At 48.7% G+C, this 21,458-nt stretch overlaps 1 protein-coding gene across 1 annotated transcript in view; it reads left to right on the forward strand.

Annotated features, from left to right (window-relative positions):
- Positions 1-21,458, forward strand: part of HEATR1 (HEAT repeat containing 1) — a 710,058-nt gene that overhangs the window by 568,428 nt on the left and 120,172 nt on the right. Inside the window, exon 35 of the mRNA XM_069234483.1 lies at positions 10,976-11,116. Coding sequence (XP_069090584.1) covers positions 10,976-11,116 — 141 coding nt within the window. The remainder of the gene's footprint in view (positions 1-10,975; positions 11,117-21,458) is intronic.

Here is a 21,458-nt window from a genome sequence, read left to right on the forward strand (position 1 = left end):
TTAGAGAGGTGTGTCCACCCCTGTAAGGAAATGCCTCCTTGGCATGGTTGCCCCCTGACTTTTTGCCTTTGCTGATGCTATGTTTACAATTGAAAGTGTGCTGAGGCCTGCTAACCAGGCCCCAGCACCAGTGTTCTTTCCCTAACCTGTACTTTTGTATTCACAATTGGCAGACCCTGGCATCCAGATAAGTCCCTTGTAACTGGTACTTCTAGTACCAAGGGCCCTGATGCCAAGGAAGGTCTCTAAGGGCTACAGCATGCCTTATGCCACCCTGGAGACCTCTCACTCAGCACAGACACACTGCTTGCCAGCTTGTGTGTGCTAGTGAGGACAAAACGAGTAAGTCGACATGGCACTCCCCTCAGGGTGCCATGCCAGCCTCTCACTGCCTATGCAGTATAGGTAAGACACCCCTCTAGCAGGCCTTACAGCCCTAAGGCAGGGTGCACTATACCATAGGTGAGGGTACCAATGCATGAGCATGGTACCCCTACAGTGTCTAAACAAAACCTTAGACATTGTAAGTGCAGGGTAGCCATAAGAGTATATGGTCTGGGAGTTTGTCAAACACGAACTCCACAGCACCATAATGGCTACACTGAAAACTGGGAAGTTTGGTATCAAACTTCTCAGCACAATAAATGCACACTGATGCCAGTGTACATTTTATTGTAAAATACACCACAGAGGGCACCTTAGAGGTGCCCCCTGAAACTTAACCGACTGTCTGTGTAGGCTGACTAGTTCCAGCAGCCTGCCACACCAGAGACATGTTGCTGGCCCCATGGGGAGAGTGCCTTTGTCACTCTGAGGCCAGTAACAAAGCCTGCACTGGGTGGAGATGCTAACACCTCCCCCAGGCAGGAGCTGTAACACCTGGCGGTGAGCCTCAAAGGCTCACCCCTTTGTCACAGCCCAGCAGGGCACTCCAGCTTAGTGGAGTTGCCCGCCCCCTCCGGCCACGGCCCCCACTTTTGGCGGCAAGGCTGGAGGGAACAAAGAAAGCAACAAGGAGGAGTCACTGGCCAGTCAGGACAGCCCCTAAGGTGTCCTGAGCTGAGGTGACTCTGACTTTTAGAAATCCTCCATCTTGCAGATGGAGGATTCCCCCAATAGGGTTAGGATTGTGACCCCCTCCCCTTGGGAGGAGGCACAAAGAGGGTGTACCCACCCTCAGGGCTAGTAGCCATTGGCTACTAACCCCCCAGACCTAAACACGCCCTTAAATTTAGTATTTAAGGGCTACCCTGAACCCTAGAAAATTAGATTCCTGCAACTACAAGAAGAAGGACTGCCTAGCTGAAAACCCCTGCAGAGGAAGACCAGAAGACGACAACTGCCTTGGCCCCAGAAACTCACCGGCCTGTCTCCTGCCTTCCAAAGATCCTGCTCCAGCGACGCCTTCCAAAGGGACCAGCGACCTCGACATCCTCTGAGGACTGCCCCTGCTTCGAAAAGACAAGAAACTCCCGAGGACAGCGGACCTGCTCCAAGAAAAGCTGCAACTTTGTTTCCAGCAGCTTTAAAGAACCCTGCAAGCTCCCCGCAAGAAGCGTGAGACTTGCAACACTGCACCCGGCGACCCCGACTCGGCTGGTGACGATCCAACACCTCAGGAGGGACCCCAGGACTACTCTAAAACTGTGAGTACAAAAACCTGTCCCCCCTGAGCCCCCACAGCGCCGCCTGCAGAGGGAATCCCGAGGCTTCCCCTGACCGCGACTCTTTGAATCCTAAGTCCCGACACCTGGGAGAGACCCTGCATCCGCAGCCCCCAGGACCTGAAGGACCGGACTTTCACTGGAGGAGTGACCCCCAGGAGTCCCTCTCCCTTGACCAAGTGGAGGTTTCCCCGAGGAACCCCCCCCTTGCCTGCCTGCAGCGCTGAAGAGATCCCTAGATCTCCCATTGACTTCCATTACAAACCCGACGCTTGTTTCTACACTGCACCCGGCCGCCCCCGCGCTGCTGAGGGTGAAATTTCTGTGTGGACTCGTGTCCCCCCCGGTGCCCTACAAAACCCCCCTGGTCTGCCCTCCGAAGACGCGGGTACTTACCTGCAAGCAGACCGGAACCGGGGCACTCCCTTCTCTCCATTCTAGCCTATGTGTTTTGGGCACCACTTTGAACTCTGCACCTGACCGGCCCTGAGCTGCTGGTGTGGTGACTTTGGGGTTGCTCTGAACCCCCAACGGTGGGCTACCTTGGACCAAGAACTAAGCCCTGTAAGTGTCTTACTTACCTGGTTAACCTAACAAATACTTACCTCCCCTAGGAACTGTGAAAATTGCACTAAGTGTCCACTTTTAAAACAGCTATTTGTGAATAACTTGAAAAGTATACATGCAATTTTGATGATTTGAAGTTCCTAAAGTACTTACCTGCAATACCTTTCGAATGAGATATTACATGTAGAATTTGAACCTGTGGTTCTTAAAATAAACTAAGAAAAGATATTTTTCTATAACAAAACCTATTGGCTGGATTTGTCTCTGAGTGTGTGTACCTCATTTATTGTCTATGTGTATGTACAACAAATGCTTAACACTACTCCTTGGATAAGCCTACTGCTCGACCACACTACCACAAAATAGAGCATTAGTATTATCTATTTTTACCACTATTTTACCTCTAAGGGGAACCCTTGGACTCTGTGCATGCTATTCCTTACTTTGAAATAGCACATACAGAGCCAACTTCCTACAACCCCTCAGTTAAGTCCCACCCCTATGGTGTGCTGCCTGATGTGGTCCCAAAAAACACCAGCAGTACAGTTTCAACTGCCCTGGGTTGTCTGGGTGCAGAGGTGCTGGATGAGTCGGGTATCTTGCGAACTGCACTGTTGGCTCAGAGGGGGGACATGTAGAACCAGGCTGAAGAGAGGTTTTTGAGGACAAGTCTGGGCGCTCTCAATGGGGGGCTTGGTCAGTGGGGAACTAGAGAGGAAGAGAACACAGTTGGCTGTCCTGGACCCGAGCCTTGGAGCCCGGTGTAGGAAACTGGCCTTGTGTGTGGTAGACACCTATGGTGTTTGCACCTTACACCAGGTCCAGGGAACCTCTATTAGTTAGTGAAACAGGGTCTAGGAAGCCAGGACTCTCTAGGGGTAGCTGTGGTGAGCAGCCAAGGCATATCTAGGGGGAGTGTAAAGAACTTGCAATAGCACAGTAGTCATACAGTAACTTATCACACATTAAAAGAACCACACAGTGTTACAAAATAAAGGTACTTTATTACAGTAGCACTGGACCAGATCACTTACAGGCAGTCCCACAGCTGGAGGTACGTATCCACTCTATATACACAGTAAGTATTAGGAATTAGCATAGGGGAATAACAAGCATTGACAAGAAATAGCATGAAATAGCTAGGGCCCTATGGGGGGGGGGCACACCATATACTAAAATAGTGGAATGTGAAGTTAGGTCCCCCACTCAAGGATGTGGAGTAGTTAGGAGGGAGCTGGGAGAACTTGTGACCCCCGAAGTTGAGCACCTAGATGACCCTCAGTGACCAGGAGAGCAAATGTAACTTCCCTGGTCTTCCCATAGACTAAGGGACTTGGAAAAGGAACTTTGCAAGAAAACTACCAGTCCAGTGGAACCCAAAGGTGGACCTGCAAAAGAGGGGGACATAGTCCAATCCACTCAGAAGTGTCTAGGGTGGAGCAGGAGCCTCTATCCACCCTTCTGTGAATGAAGATCTGGGTCGACAGTGAAAGATGAAGGCCAACTGTGGAGCCCAGGAGCTGCAGAGGGGTCCTGAAGTCATGAAGAAGCTGTCCCACGGTGTTCGCCGGGTCGCAGTCGAGTCAGTGGTCAGGAGGACCACCAGCAAGCCTTGGCAAGTGCAGATCTAAACAGAAGAGGATTTGCAGAGCTAAAGAGAACCAGCAAGGTCTAGGGGAATATACCCTTGGAGGGTAGTCGGCTGACCCTCAGCAGTCAGGAGAGTCAGCAGAAGCCGTCGTAACCCCCAAAGACAACCCACTGGCAGCAGGCACAGTAAGTTGCAGTGAGGCCCAGTCAGCACACCTATAGAGGAGTCCCACGTCACTGGAGCAGCAGAGGAGAGACTGTCCTTTCAAGGATGAAATGCTGGAGGCTGAGGCCACTTGGAGCCTGAAGATCCCTCGGAGCAGACATCAACAACTTGGCTGTTGCAAGAGTTGGAGTGCATAGGGATTCTGTCCTGTAAGGAGAGGCAAGGGCTCACCGTCTCCCAAGTTGGACAGAAGGCAAAGAGAACCAAAAGGACCACTCAGAACCACCACCTGTGTTGGAGGATCCACGCAGTTCCAGTGGAGGGCAGATCTCAGCAGCTGGACGTTGTTGCCTTAGATGCCTGCAGATGCAGAGGAGTGCCTCCTTCACTCCAAGGGAGATTCCTTCTTGCTTCTTTTTTGCAGCTGAAGTCTTGATGACCCCAGAGGACGCACAGCTGTGGAAACTTTGCAAACGCTGGAAGGAGCCTGAGAAACAATGTTGCAAGGCAAGGTCGTCCAGGGAGTTGCAAGCTTGTTTGGTTCCTGGGAAGTTCAGCAGCATTTCCGGTGGCCAGGAGCAAGAGGTCGATGCAGAGGAGCCCAAGTGGAGTCTTGCATGCCGAATCTGGGGACCCATTCTCAAGGGAGTCCCTAATTAGCCCTGAACCCTTTTCACACAGGCTGCAAATGGCAGGCCTGCAGACAGTTTGCATGGGTTCCCATGGGTGGCATAATACATGCTACAGCCCATGGGGGACCACTGGTGTACCAATGCCCTGGGTACATAAGTACTATTTACTAGGGACTTACAGGGATACACCAGTATGCCAATTGTGGGTTGTCAAGGGTACAAAAGCAACCCAATCTAGAGAGAGAGCACAGTCACTGGGGTCCTGGTTAGCAGGATCCCGGTGAAAACAGTCTAAGCAGAGTGATAGGCAAAAAGTGGGGGTAGCCTTGCCAAAAAAGAGTGACTTTTCCTACACCCAAGTGCTGCGGATTCTGGTCGTCAGGTTTTCCTACTTCAAAGTGCCCACAATTCTTGGGTAGACCTGTGAAGAGGGGACAAACACAGGGGAGAGCCAGTCCACTCTTGGTGATGGCCTCTGCAATGGAGTCCAGTCTGGACTCATACAAGTGTTGGTTGCTGCAAGGGGTCAGGTACCCCGGGTTTTGGTGCAGTTCGGTTCTGGTAGGTCCAGGGGTCTTCCCTCTTGGTAGGGAGAGGGTTGGTCCTGCTGGAGCTTGGTGACCTCCTCCTGGGTGGCTGCTGCATTGGTGGACCAGGTGGTCAGCAGAATGTGGTGATGTGGATGTTGCGGTTGGTGCCTCCTTGGTGCAGGGAAGTCGTTTCTCCACTTCAAGGGGGATGCTGACAGCTTGTAGAAGTGCTGGAGGCTCTCTGAGGCATTTGTAGGATGCACAGTTGCAGGAAGAATCTGATAGAGACTTCTAGTTGCAGATTCCTTGCCTTTGAATTTCCCCCTAGCCTCAGACCGGATCCAGAAGATTTTGTGAGCTGGATCCCTGTGTGCCATTGGGTGGCCTTGATCGACATCACACTTGTCCTATATAGGCACCGCCCCGGCCTGCTCACATCAGTTCTTTTCTTTCCATCCAAGCAAGCGCTGATCCAGGCATAACTACCCCTCAGTCGATTTTTGACTGGCTTTTTTCAACTTTTTGTCAAGTTTTTTTTGTTGTTGTTTTTTTTTGTTTCTGTACTCCTGGTGCGTCAAGTATGTCATCTAGGAAGACAATATTCAAGCTTTGTGGTTCCAGTCATCGGGCAATGTCAGTGACTGATCCACACCTTGTGTGCCTCTGGTGTTTGGAGGGCAACCACGACTCGGTGTGCTCCGGGTGTCAGGCAATGAATCCTAAGGCTTTGAGGGAGTAGTCCCTGAAGCTATTGGCAGCCCAATGATCTGCTTGGCGCAGGTCGAGATCTCGGTTGCGTAGAAGGTCCCAAAATCGGTTGCAGAGCCCAAAGTCCTTGCCGCCCTATTCTAACTCATGGGCGTTTCGGTAAGCACAAGAAAAAGATGACGAAGCGTGCTTCGCCTTATCCTCGTCTTGGTTATCCAGGCTTCTTCCTCCCAAGGTGTGTTCCCTTCCATACCCCTGGTTAGGGAATCCAAGAGTTTGGACTCACTTGGGAAGAAGATATTTTCTTCTGCCAGCCTGGCATTGCAGTCCATGAACACCGCATGCCTTTTGGGCTGTTATTACCATACGCTGTGGGATACGCTTGTGCAAGTGCTGCCACAGGTCTTGGAAGAGACCTGGGATGTACCTTCCCAAGTAGTTGCTGATGGAAGAGAGGCAGCAAAGTTCACAAACCAATGTGGACTGGACATGACCGACTCTCTAGGCAGAGCTGTTTCATCAACAGTGGCCTTGAGGCGGCATGCCTGGTTGAGGACATGTGGCTTTTCTGGGGATGTCCAAGCTAACCTTGTGGACATGCCCTTTAATGGCATCCGTCTCTTTAGAGAGAAAGCAGACAAGGGTTTTCATGCTACGGGCAGGTCCTTGGGCCTTACGGTGGCCCCTTGTCCCCCTCAGTCTGCTTTACGCCCCTTTTGTGGCTACGGAAGGGTTGTCCAACTGCGTCTTTTCCCCTCCAGCCACCATGATGTGCATTCTGCCCAGCTTCTGCGGTCTGGCCAGTCCCTAAACACCCATTCCCTATTTGTTTCCCACCTCCAGACAATGGCAGACTCCTGCATTTGCACGGTTTACTATACACATGCCAAAGTCACACCTGACTCCCACTCAGACACACTCCCTTTCATCAGAGCTATTCTGGACAGTGCAGTTTCGGGCTTATCCTCTCGAGAGATGAGTCAAGGATATTCAGTCTATGATACCAATGTTTCATCCTCCATCCTGGATTTTGGTGAGAATGACTCTGAGGATGCTGGACCTCATGGCCTCCTGCATGCTGCTGGTCACACATGCCAGATGGCATAGGTGTGCTCTGCAGTGGGACCTGAAGTTCCAGTGGGAGTAGCATCAGGGGAATCTATGTGACAGAGGTCCAGATCTTGGAGGGAACTGCGCAATATCTGCAGTGGTCACTCACGAACCACGATTGGGTCAGAGGCAGATCCTTCTCCCTTCCCCTACCACATCTGACAGTAGTGACAGATGCATCACTGCTGGGATGGGGCGGCCATCTGGGAGAGGTGGAGATCAGACGCTTCTGGCCTCCTGTGGAATCCAGACTCCACTTCAACCTGTTGGAGCTTCATGCATGGCATCAAAAGCATGTCTTTCCTCTGTCAAGGACAGACAGTGCAGGTGTTCAAGGACAACACCATTGCCATGTAGTACTGCAACAAGCAGGGAGGCGAGGAGTCATGGACCCTTTGTCAAGAGGCTCTGCACTTCTGGACGGGACTGGAACAGCAGGGCATACCCTGGTGGTTCAACATCTGGCAGGCTCTCTGAACACCAAAGCAGACTAACTCAGCTGAAAATGTCTGCTGGATCACAAATGGCGTTTCCATCCGGAGGTGACACAAGGTCGCTTTCAGCAGTGGGGAGATCCTTGGTTAAATTTGTTCGCCTCCTCAGTGAGCGCGCAATGTCATCAGTATTGCATGTTAGAGTTTCTTAGGCGACAATTTCTCAGACACGCTTTCATCTTGAGTGGCACTCAGGCCTCCTATATGCCTTTCCACCCATACCACTTCTACCCAGAATTCTCAAGAACTACTGGGCCCAAGTAATTCTTGTGGCTCCGGACTGAGCACGAAGAGTCTGGTATCCTGAGCAGTTGAGCATGTCAATCAATCTTCTGATCAGACTGCCACCTCAGGAGGATCTTGTGTCACAGCAGCAGGGGAGGTTCTGCATCCGACCCTGTCCACTCTCCACCTTCTTGCGTTGAGATTGAACGGCAACAGTTGACAGCTTTTGACCTTCCTCTAACATTATTTTGACAGCTAGGCCTCCCTCCACAAAAAACGGTATACGCCTGTAGGAAGACATTTGTGACATGGTACACAGAAAGTCTGTGGATCTGCTTTCTGCCCCTCTTTCTGAGGTTCTGTTGTTTATACTTTCTTTGGCCCAGCAGGGCTCTGCTTTGGGCACACTCAAAGGTGATTTGTCTGCAATTTCTGCTTTTGTGAGGTTAGCTGATCAAGCTTCTTTGTTTAAATCCCCCATTGTACATATATTCTTTAAAGCTCTTACTCATATGTTTCCTCTCTCCCCATTCATTTTGCCTCAGTGGGATTCGAATTTTGTCTTGACTTTTTTTATGTGAGCTCCTTTCGAGCCTCTCCACAGTTGCCCTTTCCGGCTCCTTACTTTGAAGTCTGCCTTTCTTGTGGCCATTACATCTGCTCACAGAGTGAGTGAGCTGCAAGCTTTGTCATCCAAGCCTCTATACCTTTCTGTCTATCCTGACAGTGATGCTTCACACTAGTCCCTCTTTTCTGTCAAAAGTTGTTACCCACTTTGATGTAGGCCAGTCCATCACCTTGCCTACTTTTTACGCACCCTCTCATCCCTCTAAACAAGAGGAGAGGCTCCACTGCCTGGATCAAAAAAGAGGATTGGTTTTCTACCTTTATCATACAAAAGAGTTCCGGGCGGATAATCAACTCTGTCGGTTATGCGGGTGTGAAGAAAGGTCGGGCAGTGCAGAAGCAGATTATCTTCACCAGCTGGGTCATACTTTGTATAAAGATCTGTTAAGCACTGGCCAAGAAGCTACTCCTTGAAGGTTTGTGTGTGCTCATTCTACTAGAACCAAAGTGGCAATCACTGCATTAGCACACAGAGTTTACCAAACTCTGCTGCCTTGACAGTTCCGGAGGGACGGGCTCTTTGCCTGTTCGGTCCTGCAGGACTTTCTAGTTTGAACTTGGTTCGCAGACCCACCTCCGAGGATGGTATTGCTTGGGTATCTATTCAAAGGTAAGGAATCTGCAACTAGAAGTCTCTGTCAGATGAACAAGTTACTTATTTTCGGCCACACGTTATCTGGTAGAGATATATTCTAGTTGCAGATTAATAACTCACCCATCCTTCCCTTTCTGGGAACTGATTTTCTAGGGGCAGGGTCTCTCCTTTCAGGGCCTTAGTTTTGACGCACCAGTAGTCCGTTTCTTTATGACTCTGCACTTCTGTAGTGGAAAGTTGTCAAAAGAAACTGACGTCCGCGTGCCTGTAATGTCATACCCAGCGTGGAAGTCGCCGACGACGGAGGTGGAGCCGATCAGTTCCACCTATTGATGCGAAGGGGTACTGCTCACAACAATCATCTGGATCCAGAAGTCTGACACCTGGGAGAAATTCAAAGGGAAGGAATCTGCAACTTGAATTTGTCTCTACCAAATACGGAGTTACAGAAGGTAAGGAACTTGTTCATCGGGTTGTGGCAATTGTAGGGACAGGAACAGGTAAGCAGGCAGGTTTTTGCGCCACAGTCCACCACAGTGTTCAGTTCTCACTTCTTTGGCTCTTCTTGGTTCATCTCTTTTCTCAGACAAATCTGTTAAATATTTAGGTTAGCCACCTAAATACTGATTTCAGGGGTGTTTGGTGGAGTGTAGGACAGTAGGCAATGGGCTGCTTACTCATGGGGTGACGGCACCCACTATATGACCCCTTCCTGTGGAAAGTGAGCATAACCCTGTCCCAGAGTTTCTAGTTCCACCAAAAACAAGATGGCGCAACCCTCTTGTGGAGCATATCAGGCTGCCCACCTTAGGGGTGTGATTAGCCTGGTAGTGCACCACACCGACCTGCATAGCTAATTTCCTGTCTGTCCTGGTGCCATATGGGTCTCCGGGCAGGGCGTGGCAAGTGAGGGTCTTTGAAGTCATTGGCCTTAATAAGCAGATTACTTAACTGTACTGCTGGAGGAGTTGATAACACCTTCCCCCAAAGCAGCACGGTTCTCACCACCAGGAGGTCAGTAGCATGTCTGTGGTGGCAGTCTGGTTGATACCAGTCAGAGAACACACTAGAGGAGTAGGAGTGTGGCACCTCTAAGGTGCCCTATGAGTGCATGTCATAATAAATCCAAGACTAGCATAGGTCTGGATTTATTAAGCTGAGGCGTTTCATGCCAAACACCATTGGTTTCCGTGAACTCATTATATAGGTGAGCAACTTGTGTTGACCAGTGCTCAGTACATACCTTAAGGTGACTTCCCTGTTCACTTGTAAAAGCTAAGTAATTGAACTAGAGATCACAGGGGCATATCTGCCCATGCAGATATGCCCTCACATCCGTTAAAATGCACCCTGCCTTAGGGGTGACTTGGATATATTTAAAAGCAGTGACTGAGGCATAGCACACAGTGTGTGTGCGCCGTGTTGTATTTTCATTCATGGCTTGTACCATGACACGCAGTTTGTGATGGCAGGCTGTAGGCAATTTTTAGGGGGTCCCTTATGGTTCACAGTACATGCTGCAGCCCTTAGGGACCCTCTCAGGTACCCAGGCCCTAAGTACCAGTGGTACCATTTACTGGAGACCTACAGAGGTCCTAGAGTGGGTGTCAGTTGTGTACAATTAGACCTTTTATCTTTGCTTTGGGGAAATAGCACTTTTACTGGGGACCTGTTTAGCCGTAACCAAGTGCACTTGAGTCGGAAAACCTCAGTACCTGTGAGCAGGAAGTGGGCGTGACCATGTCCAAAATGAGCACTTTGCTACACTACGTTTGTTGTAAATCGGTTCAGCAGTTTTGACTGAGATGCAAGCAAAATTTCCAATTTTGTTGGGTGTGATGTGGGGGATCCACGGACAAAGGGATCATCCAAGCTTATTTATAAATTTTTTAAATATGTTTAATCGCTGGGTTCTGAACCTCCTGAACAGGTTTACAAGCTTGCAAACCTTTCCTCTTTGGTTTGTGAATCCACCCTAAGGCCCACTAACGCAAAGAATTGCTGATTCAAAATATTTGTCCTTACTCTTAGATTTTAATGTTTTGTTTTTCCCTTAATGTTTTGCAGGTGAATGCCTTGTTGCCCACTGAAGCTTTTATCCCAGTAATCAGAGGACTTATGGCCAACCACCTGGCTTCTGTGCGCCGGAAGGCTATGGATCTACTCAACAACAAGCTACAGCACCGTGTGCAGTGGCAGGAAGAGCAGGTCAGTTCAAAACCTAATGGCATTCAGCATTCTGGTTTGCTTTTCTCTGTGTCTGAAATGTAAGTTAGTCTTATTTGATCTTTCCCATTTGACATCATAGGTTGTGCTTAATTTTTCTCTTGTGTTACCGTCAGTAGTTACAATCGCAAATGCAACCTGCGTATCAAACTATGAGCTTCACATATTTGTTAATTGCTTTTATGTAACTATATTGAGTACCTACTGAGTTCACATGGGCAGTACAATACCTCTGTTGATGCCCATAAAGACCATTAAAAGAGAGACTGGCTTGAGGCACCCATAGCACATTGTTTGAGAGCCTGCACTGTACCTGGTCTGTATGTGAAGGAATGTGTTGTAATGGCTGTAAGGAAATGCCTCCTTGGCATGGTTGCCCCCTGACTTTTTGCCTTTGCTGATGCTATGTTTTGAATTGAAAGTGTGCTGAGGCCTGCTAACCAGGCCCCAGCACCAGTGTTCTTTCCCTAACCTGTACTTTTGATTCCACAATTGGCACACCCTGGCATCCAGATAAGTCCCTTGTAGCTGGTACCTCTCGTACCAAGGGCCCTGATGCCAGGGAAGGTCTCTAAGGGCTGCAGCATGTATTATGCCACCCTAGAGACCCCTCACTCAGCACAGACACACTGCTTACAAGCCTGTGTGTGCTAGTGAGAACAAAATGAGTAAGTCGACATGGCACTCCCCTCAGGGTGCCATGCCAGCCTCTCACTGCCTATGCAGTATAGGTAAGACACCCCTCTAGCAGGCCTTACAGCCCTAAGGCAGGGTGCACTATACCATAGGTGAGGGTACCAGTGCATGAGCACTGTGCCCCTACAGTGTCTAAACAAAACCTTAGACATTGTAAGTGCAGGGTAGCCATAAGAGTATATGGTCTGGGAGTCTGTTTTACACGAACTCCTCAGCACCATAATGGCTACACTGAAAACTGGGAAGTTTGGTATCAAACTTCTCAGCACAATGAATGCACACTGATGCCAGTGTACATTTTATTGCAAAATACACCCCAGAGGGCACCTTAGAGGTGCCCCCTGAAACTTAACCGACTGTCTGTGCAGGCTGACTAGTTCCAGTAGCCTGCCACACTAGAGACATGTTGCTGGCCCCATGGGGAGAGTGCCTTTGTCACTCTGAGGCCAGTAACAAAGCCTGCACTGGGTGGAGATGCTAACACCTCCCCCAGGCAGGAGCTGTAACACCTGGCGGTGAGCCTCAAAGGCTCACCCCTTTGTCACAGCACCGCAGGACACTCCAGCTAGTGGAGTTGCCCGCCCCCTCCGGCCCCGGCCCCCACTTTTGGCGGCAAGGCCGGAGAAAATAATGAGAATAACAAGGAGGAGTCACTGGCCAGTCAGGACAGCCCCTAAGGTGTCCTGAGCTGAAGGGACTCTAACTTTTAGAAATCCTCCATCTTGCAGATGGAGGATTCCCCCAATAGGGTTAGGATTGTGACCCCCTCCCCTTGGGAGGAGGCACAAAGAGGGTGTACCCACCCTCAGGGCTAGTAGCCATTGGCTACTAACCCCCCAGACCTAAACACGCCCTTAAATTTAGTATTTAAGGGCTACCCTGAACCCTAGAAAATTAGATTCCTGCAACAACAAGAAGAAGGACTGCCTAGCTGAAAACCCCTGCAGAGGAAGACCAGAAGACAACAACTGCCTTGGCTCCAGAAACTCACCGGCCTGTCTCCTGCCTTCCAAAGAACTCTGCTCCAGCGACGCCTTCCAAAGGGACCAGCGACCTCTGAATCCTCTGAGGACTGCCCTGCTTCGACGACGACAAGAAACTCCCGAGGACAGCGGACCTGCTCCAAAAAGACTGCAACTTTATCCAAAGGAGCAGCTTTAAAGAACCCTGCAATCTCCCCGCAAGAAGCGTGAGACTTGCAACACTGCACCCGGCGACCCCGACTCGGCTGGTGGAGAACCAACACCTCAGGGAGGACCCCCGGACTACTCTACGACTGTGAGTACCAAAACCTGTCCCCCCTGAGCCCCCACAGCGCCGCCTGCAGAGGGAATCCCGAGGCTACCCCTGACCGCGACTTTCTGAAACCTAAGTCCCGACGCCTGGAAAAGACCCTGCACCCGCAGCCCCCAGGACCTGAAGGACCGGACTTTCACTGCAGAAGTGACCCCCAGGAGTCCCTCTCCCTTGCCCAAGTGGAGGTTTCCCCGAGGAAGCCCCCCCCTTGCCTGCCTACAGCGCTGAAGAGATCCCTTGATCTCTCATTGACTTCCATTGCGAACCCGACGCTTGTTCTAACACTGCACCCGGCCGCCCCCGCGCCGCTGAGGGTGAAATTTCTGTGTGGGCTTGTGTCCCCCCCGGTGCCCTACAAAACCCCCCTGGTCTGCCCTCCGAAGACGCGGGTACTTACCTGCTGGCAGACTGGAACCGGGGCACCCCCTTCTCTCCATTGAAGCCTATGCGTTTTGGGCACCACTTTGAACTCTGCACCTGACCGGCCCTGAGCTGCTGGTGTGGTAACTTTGGGGTTGCTCTGAACCCCCAACGGTCGGCTACCTTGGACCAAGAACTGAACCCTGTAAGTGTCTTACTTACCTGGTAAAACTAACAAAAACTTACCTCCCCCAGGAACTGTGAAAATTGCACTGTGTCCACTTTTGAAATAGCTATTTGTGAATAACTTGAAAAGTATACATGCAATTGAAATGACTCAAAGTTCCTAATGTACTTACCTGCAATACCTTTCAAACAAGATATTACATGTTAAATTTGAACCTGTGGTTCTTGAAATAAACTAAGAAAAGTTATTTTTCTATAACAAAACCTATTGGCTGGATTTGTCTCTGAGTGTGTACACCTCATTTATTGTCTATGTGTATGTACAGCAAATGCTTAACACTACTCCTTGGATAAGCCTACTGCTCGACCACACTACCACAAAATAGAGCATTAGTATTATCTATTTTTACCACTATTTTACCTCTAAGGGGAACCCTTGGACTCTGTGCATGCTATTCCTTACTTTGAAATAGCACATACAGAGCCAACTTCCTACAATGGTCTAAAAGATTGTTGCTGGCAAGCTCCTGAACCACGGACACCATGTATTTGGATAGCTTATCATGGCCTGACACTATACTGAACATCAGCTCTTTACTGAACCTCCGACTTTTGAACTGGAGTGCTTTCTCTCGTACCTTTTTCAACTTTTACTACCTCCAGCATACCACTCTGCTTGGCAGACAAAATATTTAATTTTGTAACATTCAATAAATCAACAATATAAAAATGACTGCTATAACAGGGTACTATATGGACAAAATAATTTTTGTTTTAACTTTACCTTGTATTCAGTCGGTTTGTTGTCAGCCTTGATAAAGTCTGACAGGAGGAAATACATGTCGGCTGCCCTGATCGTGAAGTGTAATCAACTGTTCCCCAACAACTCCATAAGTGTGGCCACCTGTGATGAAGAGCACATGAATTGAAATTGATGCATTGAACTACATGCCTATCATACACTATGACTACTTTTCCACCTGATTGTGTTTGTGCTCTGTTTTGCTCATTGTCGAGAATCTTTACCTGCTTCCCATTCCTGCATTCATAGCTTTTGCGTCTTACCTGCTCGAAGAACTCTGGATTAGGCTTTTATTGCCCTTTTTCCACAGGCAATTCTGCAGGCTGCAGGTTTTATGTAGTACTGTTCAAAGAATTTACTATGATGATTACATACACTGCTGGTAGTGTTAACATCATGTGATGCATGCTCCTGCAAAGGCATTTACATCAGGACTCTGAAAACACGTTGACCCTTGCTACTAGTCAAAGTTCTGGCAGTTGGATGGAGGAGGGCACACCCAATTTTCCTCCCTTTTCAATGACTTGATTTAACCTCTTTCACCAGGTGTACCTTCTTATTAAATTCCCCAACCAGGGACTTACATGGGTGAACCACTGACTCCCCTCCCTGGTTTTGGAGCATCAGCGAGAGTTCAGCATAATGGCCATAACTCACTATGTATTGCTTGCTCCCTTTTTCATTTCAGGGCTGGGTCAGCCCACTTTGTTAAAAGTCTTGCTTAGCTTGACTAAGCACAACTTCCTCTGTGTGTTAGCAGTGGAGAACATGATCCTGGTTTCAGGGATGGGGTTTCCCAGATATGAACCATCTTGTTAAATGTGTGTGGGCCTGCTAGTGGCCAAGTTTCAGCAGACGGTCAGTATCTGACTTTCCCTAACTCCTTTTGCTGCCATCTAATTCACCGGTCCCTGAGGTATCATTTAATTCAATGTCTTCTTGGCTACATTTAGAGATGGCTTTGTCTCTCACACTGTTAGTACTTCATCTCTCTCAGGAACGCTTCGGACCAGGCCTTGGTGAAACCACTCTAATCTCTCTCACGCTTTTTAGTATTTTCCTAATTCTTGAGTTTCCCATATGCCATTGGCACATGGTCTAAAACTTTCATCTTAGTCTGCTGGCCCCTGAAGAAGAAAATCACTCTTGTCCACTTGCTATGGCAATCTTTTAAATTGTTTAAGATAGTCGCTTGTTGGGCAGCTGCTAGTTCTTGGCGAGTGGGTATGATTTTCACAACAGCAGCTGTCTGACTGAAAACGAAAAGCACTATTTGAGTTTGCATCATTGTGCAGGACAGGCAGACCACCCTCTTTAAGAACACAGCGGTTCTGATTCATTCACAATTACAGGTTGTCACTCAACCTGCATTGTGAATGAAGACTTCTGTTAATCCCTCCAATTCACGCCATTTCATGGGGCAGAGTTTTGGCACCCCGGTCAGTAGTGCAGATCTGTACTCCTTTGCACTTCCCTCATCCCACTGCAGCTATCTGCACAGCCCACTATCAGTTGTAAAACATCTGTCGTCTTCTATCTTCAGTATGCCACGCATCACAGACTGTGCTGTTCATCGCACTCGCTGTGAAGATTGCCGACTAAGATTGGCCAAGAACAAAGCAGTAGAAAATAGTGGTGTACCTTATTATTACCAGTCTCTTTTCAAAGAAGCAGAGACTTGGGGGCGTGACCACACAAGATGGCCAGCAGGGCACATCTCTGAAGAGCTCCTGTATGGCCTTGATTAATCCTGCATGATCCTGACACTATCAGGGACTTTCTGACCAAAAATGCAGACGCGACTGCCCTACACTGCATTGGAGCTCAGGATGTGTGAAAAGTTAAAAGCCCCCCCCCACCCACCCCCAAAAAAACAAAAAAAACAGAAGACTTACCAAAAAGGTCTAGTCAGGCCAGGGGCTCCCCTGGTGCTATGCTGCTGTTCAGCTGAACACCCCCTCTCCTCATGGGGAGGAACAGGCAGTCAGCTCCCTCACAGGGAAACACATCATGGAGCAGTACGCCATTCCAGCGCACACCTCGAAGCAACTGACACAACAGGTCAGCCACAAAGTGGATGAAAGGCCGGGCCCAGCTGCAGACGAGTCTTCACAGTCGTACGTGCTTGCAGCAATATGGGGTTCTAGAGTGGCCCTGGAGATAAAGGTAGAGACGTGGTGTTGGAGGTTAACTTCCGCAAGTTGTTGGACAAGGTATCAGTTGCAGAGAGTTCTTTCTCTGAACTGCAGACCGAGTTGGCCGAGGTGGAAAGCAAGTTGCGCAGGTCCCCTCCAGGGCTGGGACCCTCGAAGCAAGAATGGATGGCGCGAAGGGATGGTCACTCTCAAACAATATTCATCTCCTGGGGTTTCCAGAACACACTGAAGGGACTGCAACAGAGGCCTTTGTGGAGTGCTGGTTAAGAGATCTTCTAAAACCCATAGGGTTGACTCTGCTGTTTGGATTAAAAGGGCGCACTAAGTCTTGGCAGCACCCCAAAGACACAGTGTAGGAAGCTGGCCTGATGTGTAGTGAGCATTTATGGTGTTATCACCTTATTCCAGGTATCCCCTATTAGGAAGGTGTAGTCAGTTTTTAGGAAGCCAGGGCTCTCTAGAGGTAGCTGTGGATGAGCAGCCAAGACTTATCCAGAAGACATGCAATGCTTATGCAATACCACTATAGCCGCACAGCTTTTACACACATGAAAGGACCACACAGTGTTACAAAAATAAAGGTAATTTATTATAGTAACATAAATATTAAAATACTGTATATGCAATACTCTACTAGAAGGTGAGTACATACACTGTTATATACACATTAGAAATCAAGGATTGGCATAGAAGGCAACAGAAAACAGTGAAATAGCAGAAAATAATGAAGACCCCAGGGGGAGACCTAACCATATACTAATTAAGTGGAATGCGAAAGTCAATCCCCCACTCAAGGAAGTGGTATCTGTGGAGGAACAAGGAACCCCAAAAGGTAGGTACCAGGGTGCCCCTCAGCCACCAGGAGAGAAGAGGTAAGTACTTATTTTTTAACCAAACCCACAGATAAGCTTTGGAAAAGGGCTGTGCAAGACCGGAAGAAACCAAAGGTGAATCCTGACAGGAGAGGATGTGCAAATGAAGGGGACCAAGTCCAGTTCGAGTTGTAGTGTCTGGTTGAGGCAGGAACCACTACCCACTCTTCTGGAGTTGCAGGAACAGGTCAACTGTGAAGACAAGAAACCTGCTGTGCAGCACTGGAGCAGGAGAGGTGTCCCAGAAGTGATGCAGCCGATGTCCCGCAACGGAAGAAGAGTTGCAGTCAGTCAGTGGTGTGGGAAAACCACCAACAAGCCTTGGCAAAGACAAGAGTTGCAGATGAAGAGTTGCAGAGCTGCAGGGGAGCAGCAACGTCCAGGGGGACTCAACCTGAGGAGGGGAGTCCCAGGTGATCCTCAGCGGTGAGGTGAGTCTGAAGACGAGGAGGCAACCCCCACAGGCAGCAGGCACAGGAGTCTCAGTGAGGCCCACTCAACACAGATGGAGAGGAGTCCCACGTTGATGGAGCAGCAGGCAGGAGACTGTGCTTTGCAGGGAAGAGTGCTGGAGGCCAGGGCTACACGGTGCCTGAAGATCCCTTGGAGGAGGCACAAACAAGTCTTGGTAGCTGCAAGGGTCGCGGTGCATAGGGGTACTGTCCTGCAAGGAGAGACAAGGACTCACCATCTCCCAAGTTGGACAGCTGGTGGAGAGACGACTGAGGTGACCACTCCAGGCCACCACTTGTGTTGCAGGATCCACGCAGTTTTGCAGGAGAGAAGATCCATGTAGCCAGACGTCATTGCAGTTGGTGCCTGCGGATAGAGGGGAGTGACTCCTTCATTCCAAGGGAGATTCCTTCTTGCTTCTTGTGCAGGTTAAAGACTTGTCACTGTCAGAGGATGCATAGCCAGGGAAATGTTGCAGTTGTGGGAAGGAGCCGTAGAAACAATGTTGCAAAGCGGAGTCATTGCTGTAGTTGCAGATTGTTGGTTCCTGGAGGGTCCAGTTGCAGTCCCGGTGGTCAGAGGTTGAAGTAAACGATGCAGAGGAGTCCTGCTGGAATCTTGCAAGTTGGATCTGAAGACCCACCCTGAAAGGAGACCCTAAATAGCCCAGGAAGGTAAATTGGTCACCTAGCAGGGTGACCACCTATCAGGAGGGGGCTGTAATGTCACCAGCCTGACCTGTCCACTCAGATGCTCCCAGGGGCCTATGCCCACCTTGAGTTCAAGATGGAAGAATCAAGTGGCCACCTGGAGGAACTCTGGGCACCACCCTTGCAATTTATGTGTTTCTTACTAGGTGTCTAATTTTTGAGGACTTGGATTAAGCAGTGTACTGTTGCTGGAGAGACTTCCTGAAGGCTCCTTTCCTTTGTTGTAGCTGATATTGTTGCTACCTGCAATGCCACGATATGTGATCATGGTATGTTTTCTCGTTGTACTTAGGACTTGCACTCCTTAAAGGTTAGCATGTATGGTTTTTTTTTAATGAAACTGAAAAAAATAGTAAAAAAAGCAGAAACTCTCATTTGATCCTTTATGATCTTTATTAGTTATGAAACTCACTAGTTATCATTAACATGCAATACAAATGCTGTTATAGCCTTCGAGATTGCCAGATGTATGTTTCCTGGAAGATATAACTCACTCCACAAACTTTTCTCAATACACCAGTGCGCAGAACAAGAAAACAAACTTTTGTTTAGTTTTCATTTCTGCAGCTTTGTTTAGGAAGCTGGCTATCTATGCAGTGTAACAATTGTAAGGGTACACTATGCAGATAGTACAGGCGACCCTTATTGGCTTACAGGGGTTAAAATAATAACCCTAAATGCTTTCTTTTGTGGTAGTTTAGGCGAGCAGTTTAGGCTTATCAGAGAGTAGTGCTAAGCATTTCTTGAACACACAATCAGTAAATGTGACTCACTCAAGAAGAAACTTGAGACCAATTTTTTAAAAATAGATAGATTTTTATATTATTTTCGATTCCAAAATATTCAGAATTAGGTAAGTACTTTTCGAGCTATCAATTTTTACAGTGAGGCATAGATATCACACAAATGCGCTTTTACGCCGGAATGCTTCCCTGTGGAGAAAGAAACATATTTTGCATACAAGTACTTGCAACTGTATTTCGGGGTCCCCTTTAGGACTTAGGGTGCTGGGGGGGGTCAAGGTCAAGTGAGCCACTAGCAGTTCAAGTTTGCAACAGTGTGTCCGGGTGCTGAGGTGCTGGGCGGGTTGGTAGCCTTGCACTCTACATCTTTGGCAAAAGGGGGGGGGCACCTAGCTGCAAAGGGGGGGACTTGAAGGCAAGTCAGGGAGGTCCCAATGGGGGCTCAGTGTGAGGAAGGTGGTGGAACGTGGAAGCAAGGTGGCACAATCGGTGTTTTTGGACCCAGGCCGGGGGGCTCGGTGCAGAGTGTTTTGGCAGGCTGTTACCGTGTGTCAAAGGCACTCATGGTTCTTGGTCAGACCTGCAAGAGAGGGAAGAAAAACAAACAGTTTTCAATTCCGTCATCCCTCAGTAGGCAGGTCCATTTTTGGCGGCAGTGGTGTCTGATCTAGGCACATAACAAGCCTTGGTTACAGCAAATGCCCCTGTGCCCCAGGTATTGGTGCTGTAAGGTTCCTGAAGGAGGAAGCATCTCGAGGCTTGGTAAAAGTGTAGGGGCTGGTCTTCTGTCACACAGAAGCCTCTTCCTATTAAGTTTCTTCCTCGAGGGGCCTGATGACCAGCAATACGTAGTACCAGGGAAGGAGCAGATAGACAGGGTTTGGCGCCAAAAGTCCAAAGCTGGTCCACAGTTCTCGTGCTGTCGGCTCTTCTTTCTCATTCTTCTTCTTTAGTCAGTTGATTCTGAGTTTCTGGTGTCAGGGGGGGCACCTAAATACTCAATTTGGGGCATTCAGGGGAGTGTAGGGTAGTAGCCAGAGATACTTACCCCTGTGACCACTTCCTGTGGGGGGTGGACATAACCCTGCCCCAGAGATCCCAGTTCCACCAAAAACAAAATGTTGAGACCCTTCCTTCTTGGAGCACATAAGGCAGCCAACCCTATGGGTGTGACTAGCCTGGTAGTGCAGCATGCCTACTTGAATAGCTAATTTCCAGCCTGACCTGGTGCCAAATTGGTGCTTTCTTAGACCTTTTGCCCCTACTTACCTTAAGTCCAGGAGAACAGTCCTGCAAGTCCTTTGCAAGCGACCCAAAGCAGTGTATGTTTTCCCCATAGGATAACATTAAATGTGCAAGGGTCATGCCTCTGATTTGACAACTATGTTTTCTACACTTTGAAAAATCACTAACTTGAAAAGTACTTACCTGATCTTGTAGATTTTGTGTCTAAAATGATATAAAAATCAGTACTATTTTTCAAAAATGTTGTTGGATTTCCTTATTTGAGTCTGTGTCTCATTTATTGACTTTGTAAGTGCAACATATGCCCAACACTTCCCTATGATAAGCCTAAGGCTGCTCAGCCACGCTACAGCAAATAGAACAGCTTGTGAAGCAAGCCCTGTCAACTAATAGGGATACCTGGACTCTCTGCATAGTGCACCTCATTTTGGTACACTATATTGAGATCCTGTTTCCTACAGGGTATCCCTACATTTGGTACACAGCATAGATAGCCAGCTTCCTACAGTGAGTGATGCAGTGTCATCAGATCTGAGCCTTTACAGTTTGAAAGGATTTCCTCCTCTTCTACGATCATTATTATTTATTTGGTCTCCAATTAAACATTTCAACAGAAGAGGTTCTCAGCTGTCCTTCCTTTCCCCTCTTCAATAGAGAGCCTTACTGCTGACCCTAAGAGATGGACAAGGGGAGTGTTCATTATGTTTCCAATTGATTAGATAATGCTTCAACAGTCACAATGGGTTGCTGTAAGGAAATGCCTCCTTGGCATGGTTACCCCCTGACTTTTTGCCTTTGCTGATGC

The sequence above is a fragment of the Pleurodeles waltl genome, chromosome 5 (assembly GCF_031143425.1).
Source record: "Pleurodeles waltl isolate 20211129_DDA chromosome 5, aPleWal1.hap1.20221129, whole genome shotgun sequence".
NCBI classification, from domain to species: domain Eukaryota; kingdom Metazoa; phylum Chordata; class Amphibia; order Caudata; family Salamandridae; genus Pleurodeles; species Pleurodeles waltl.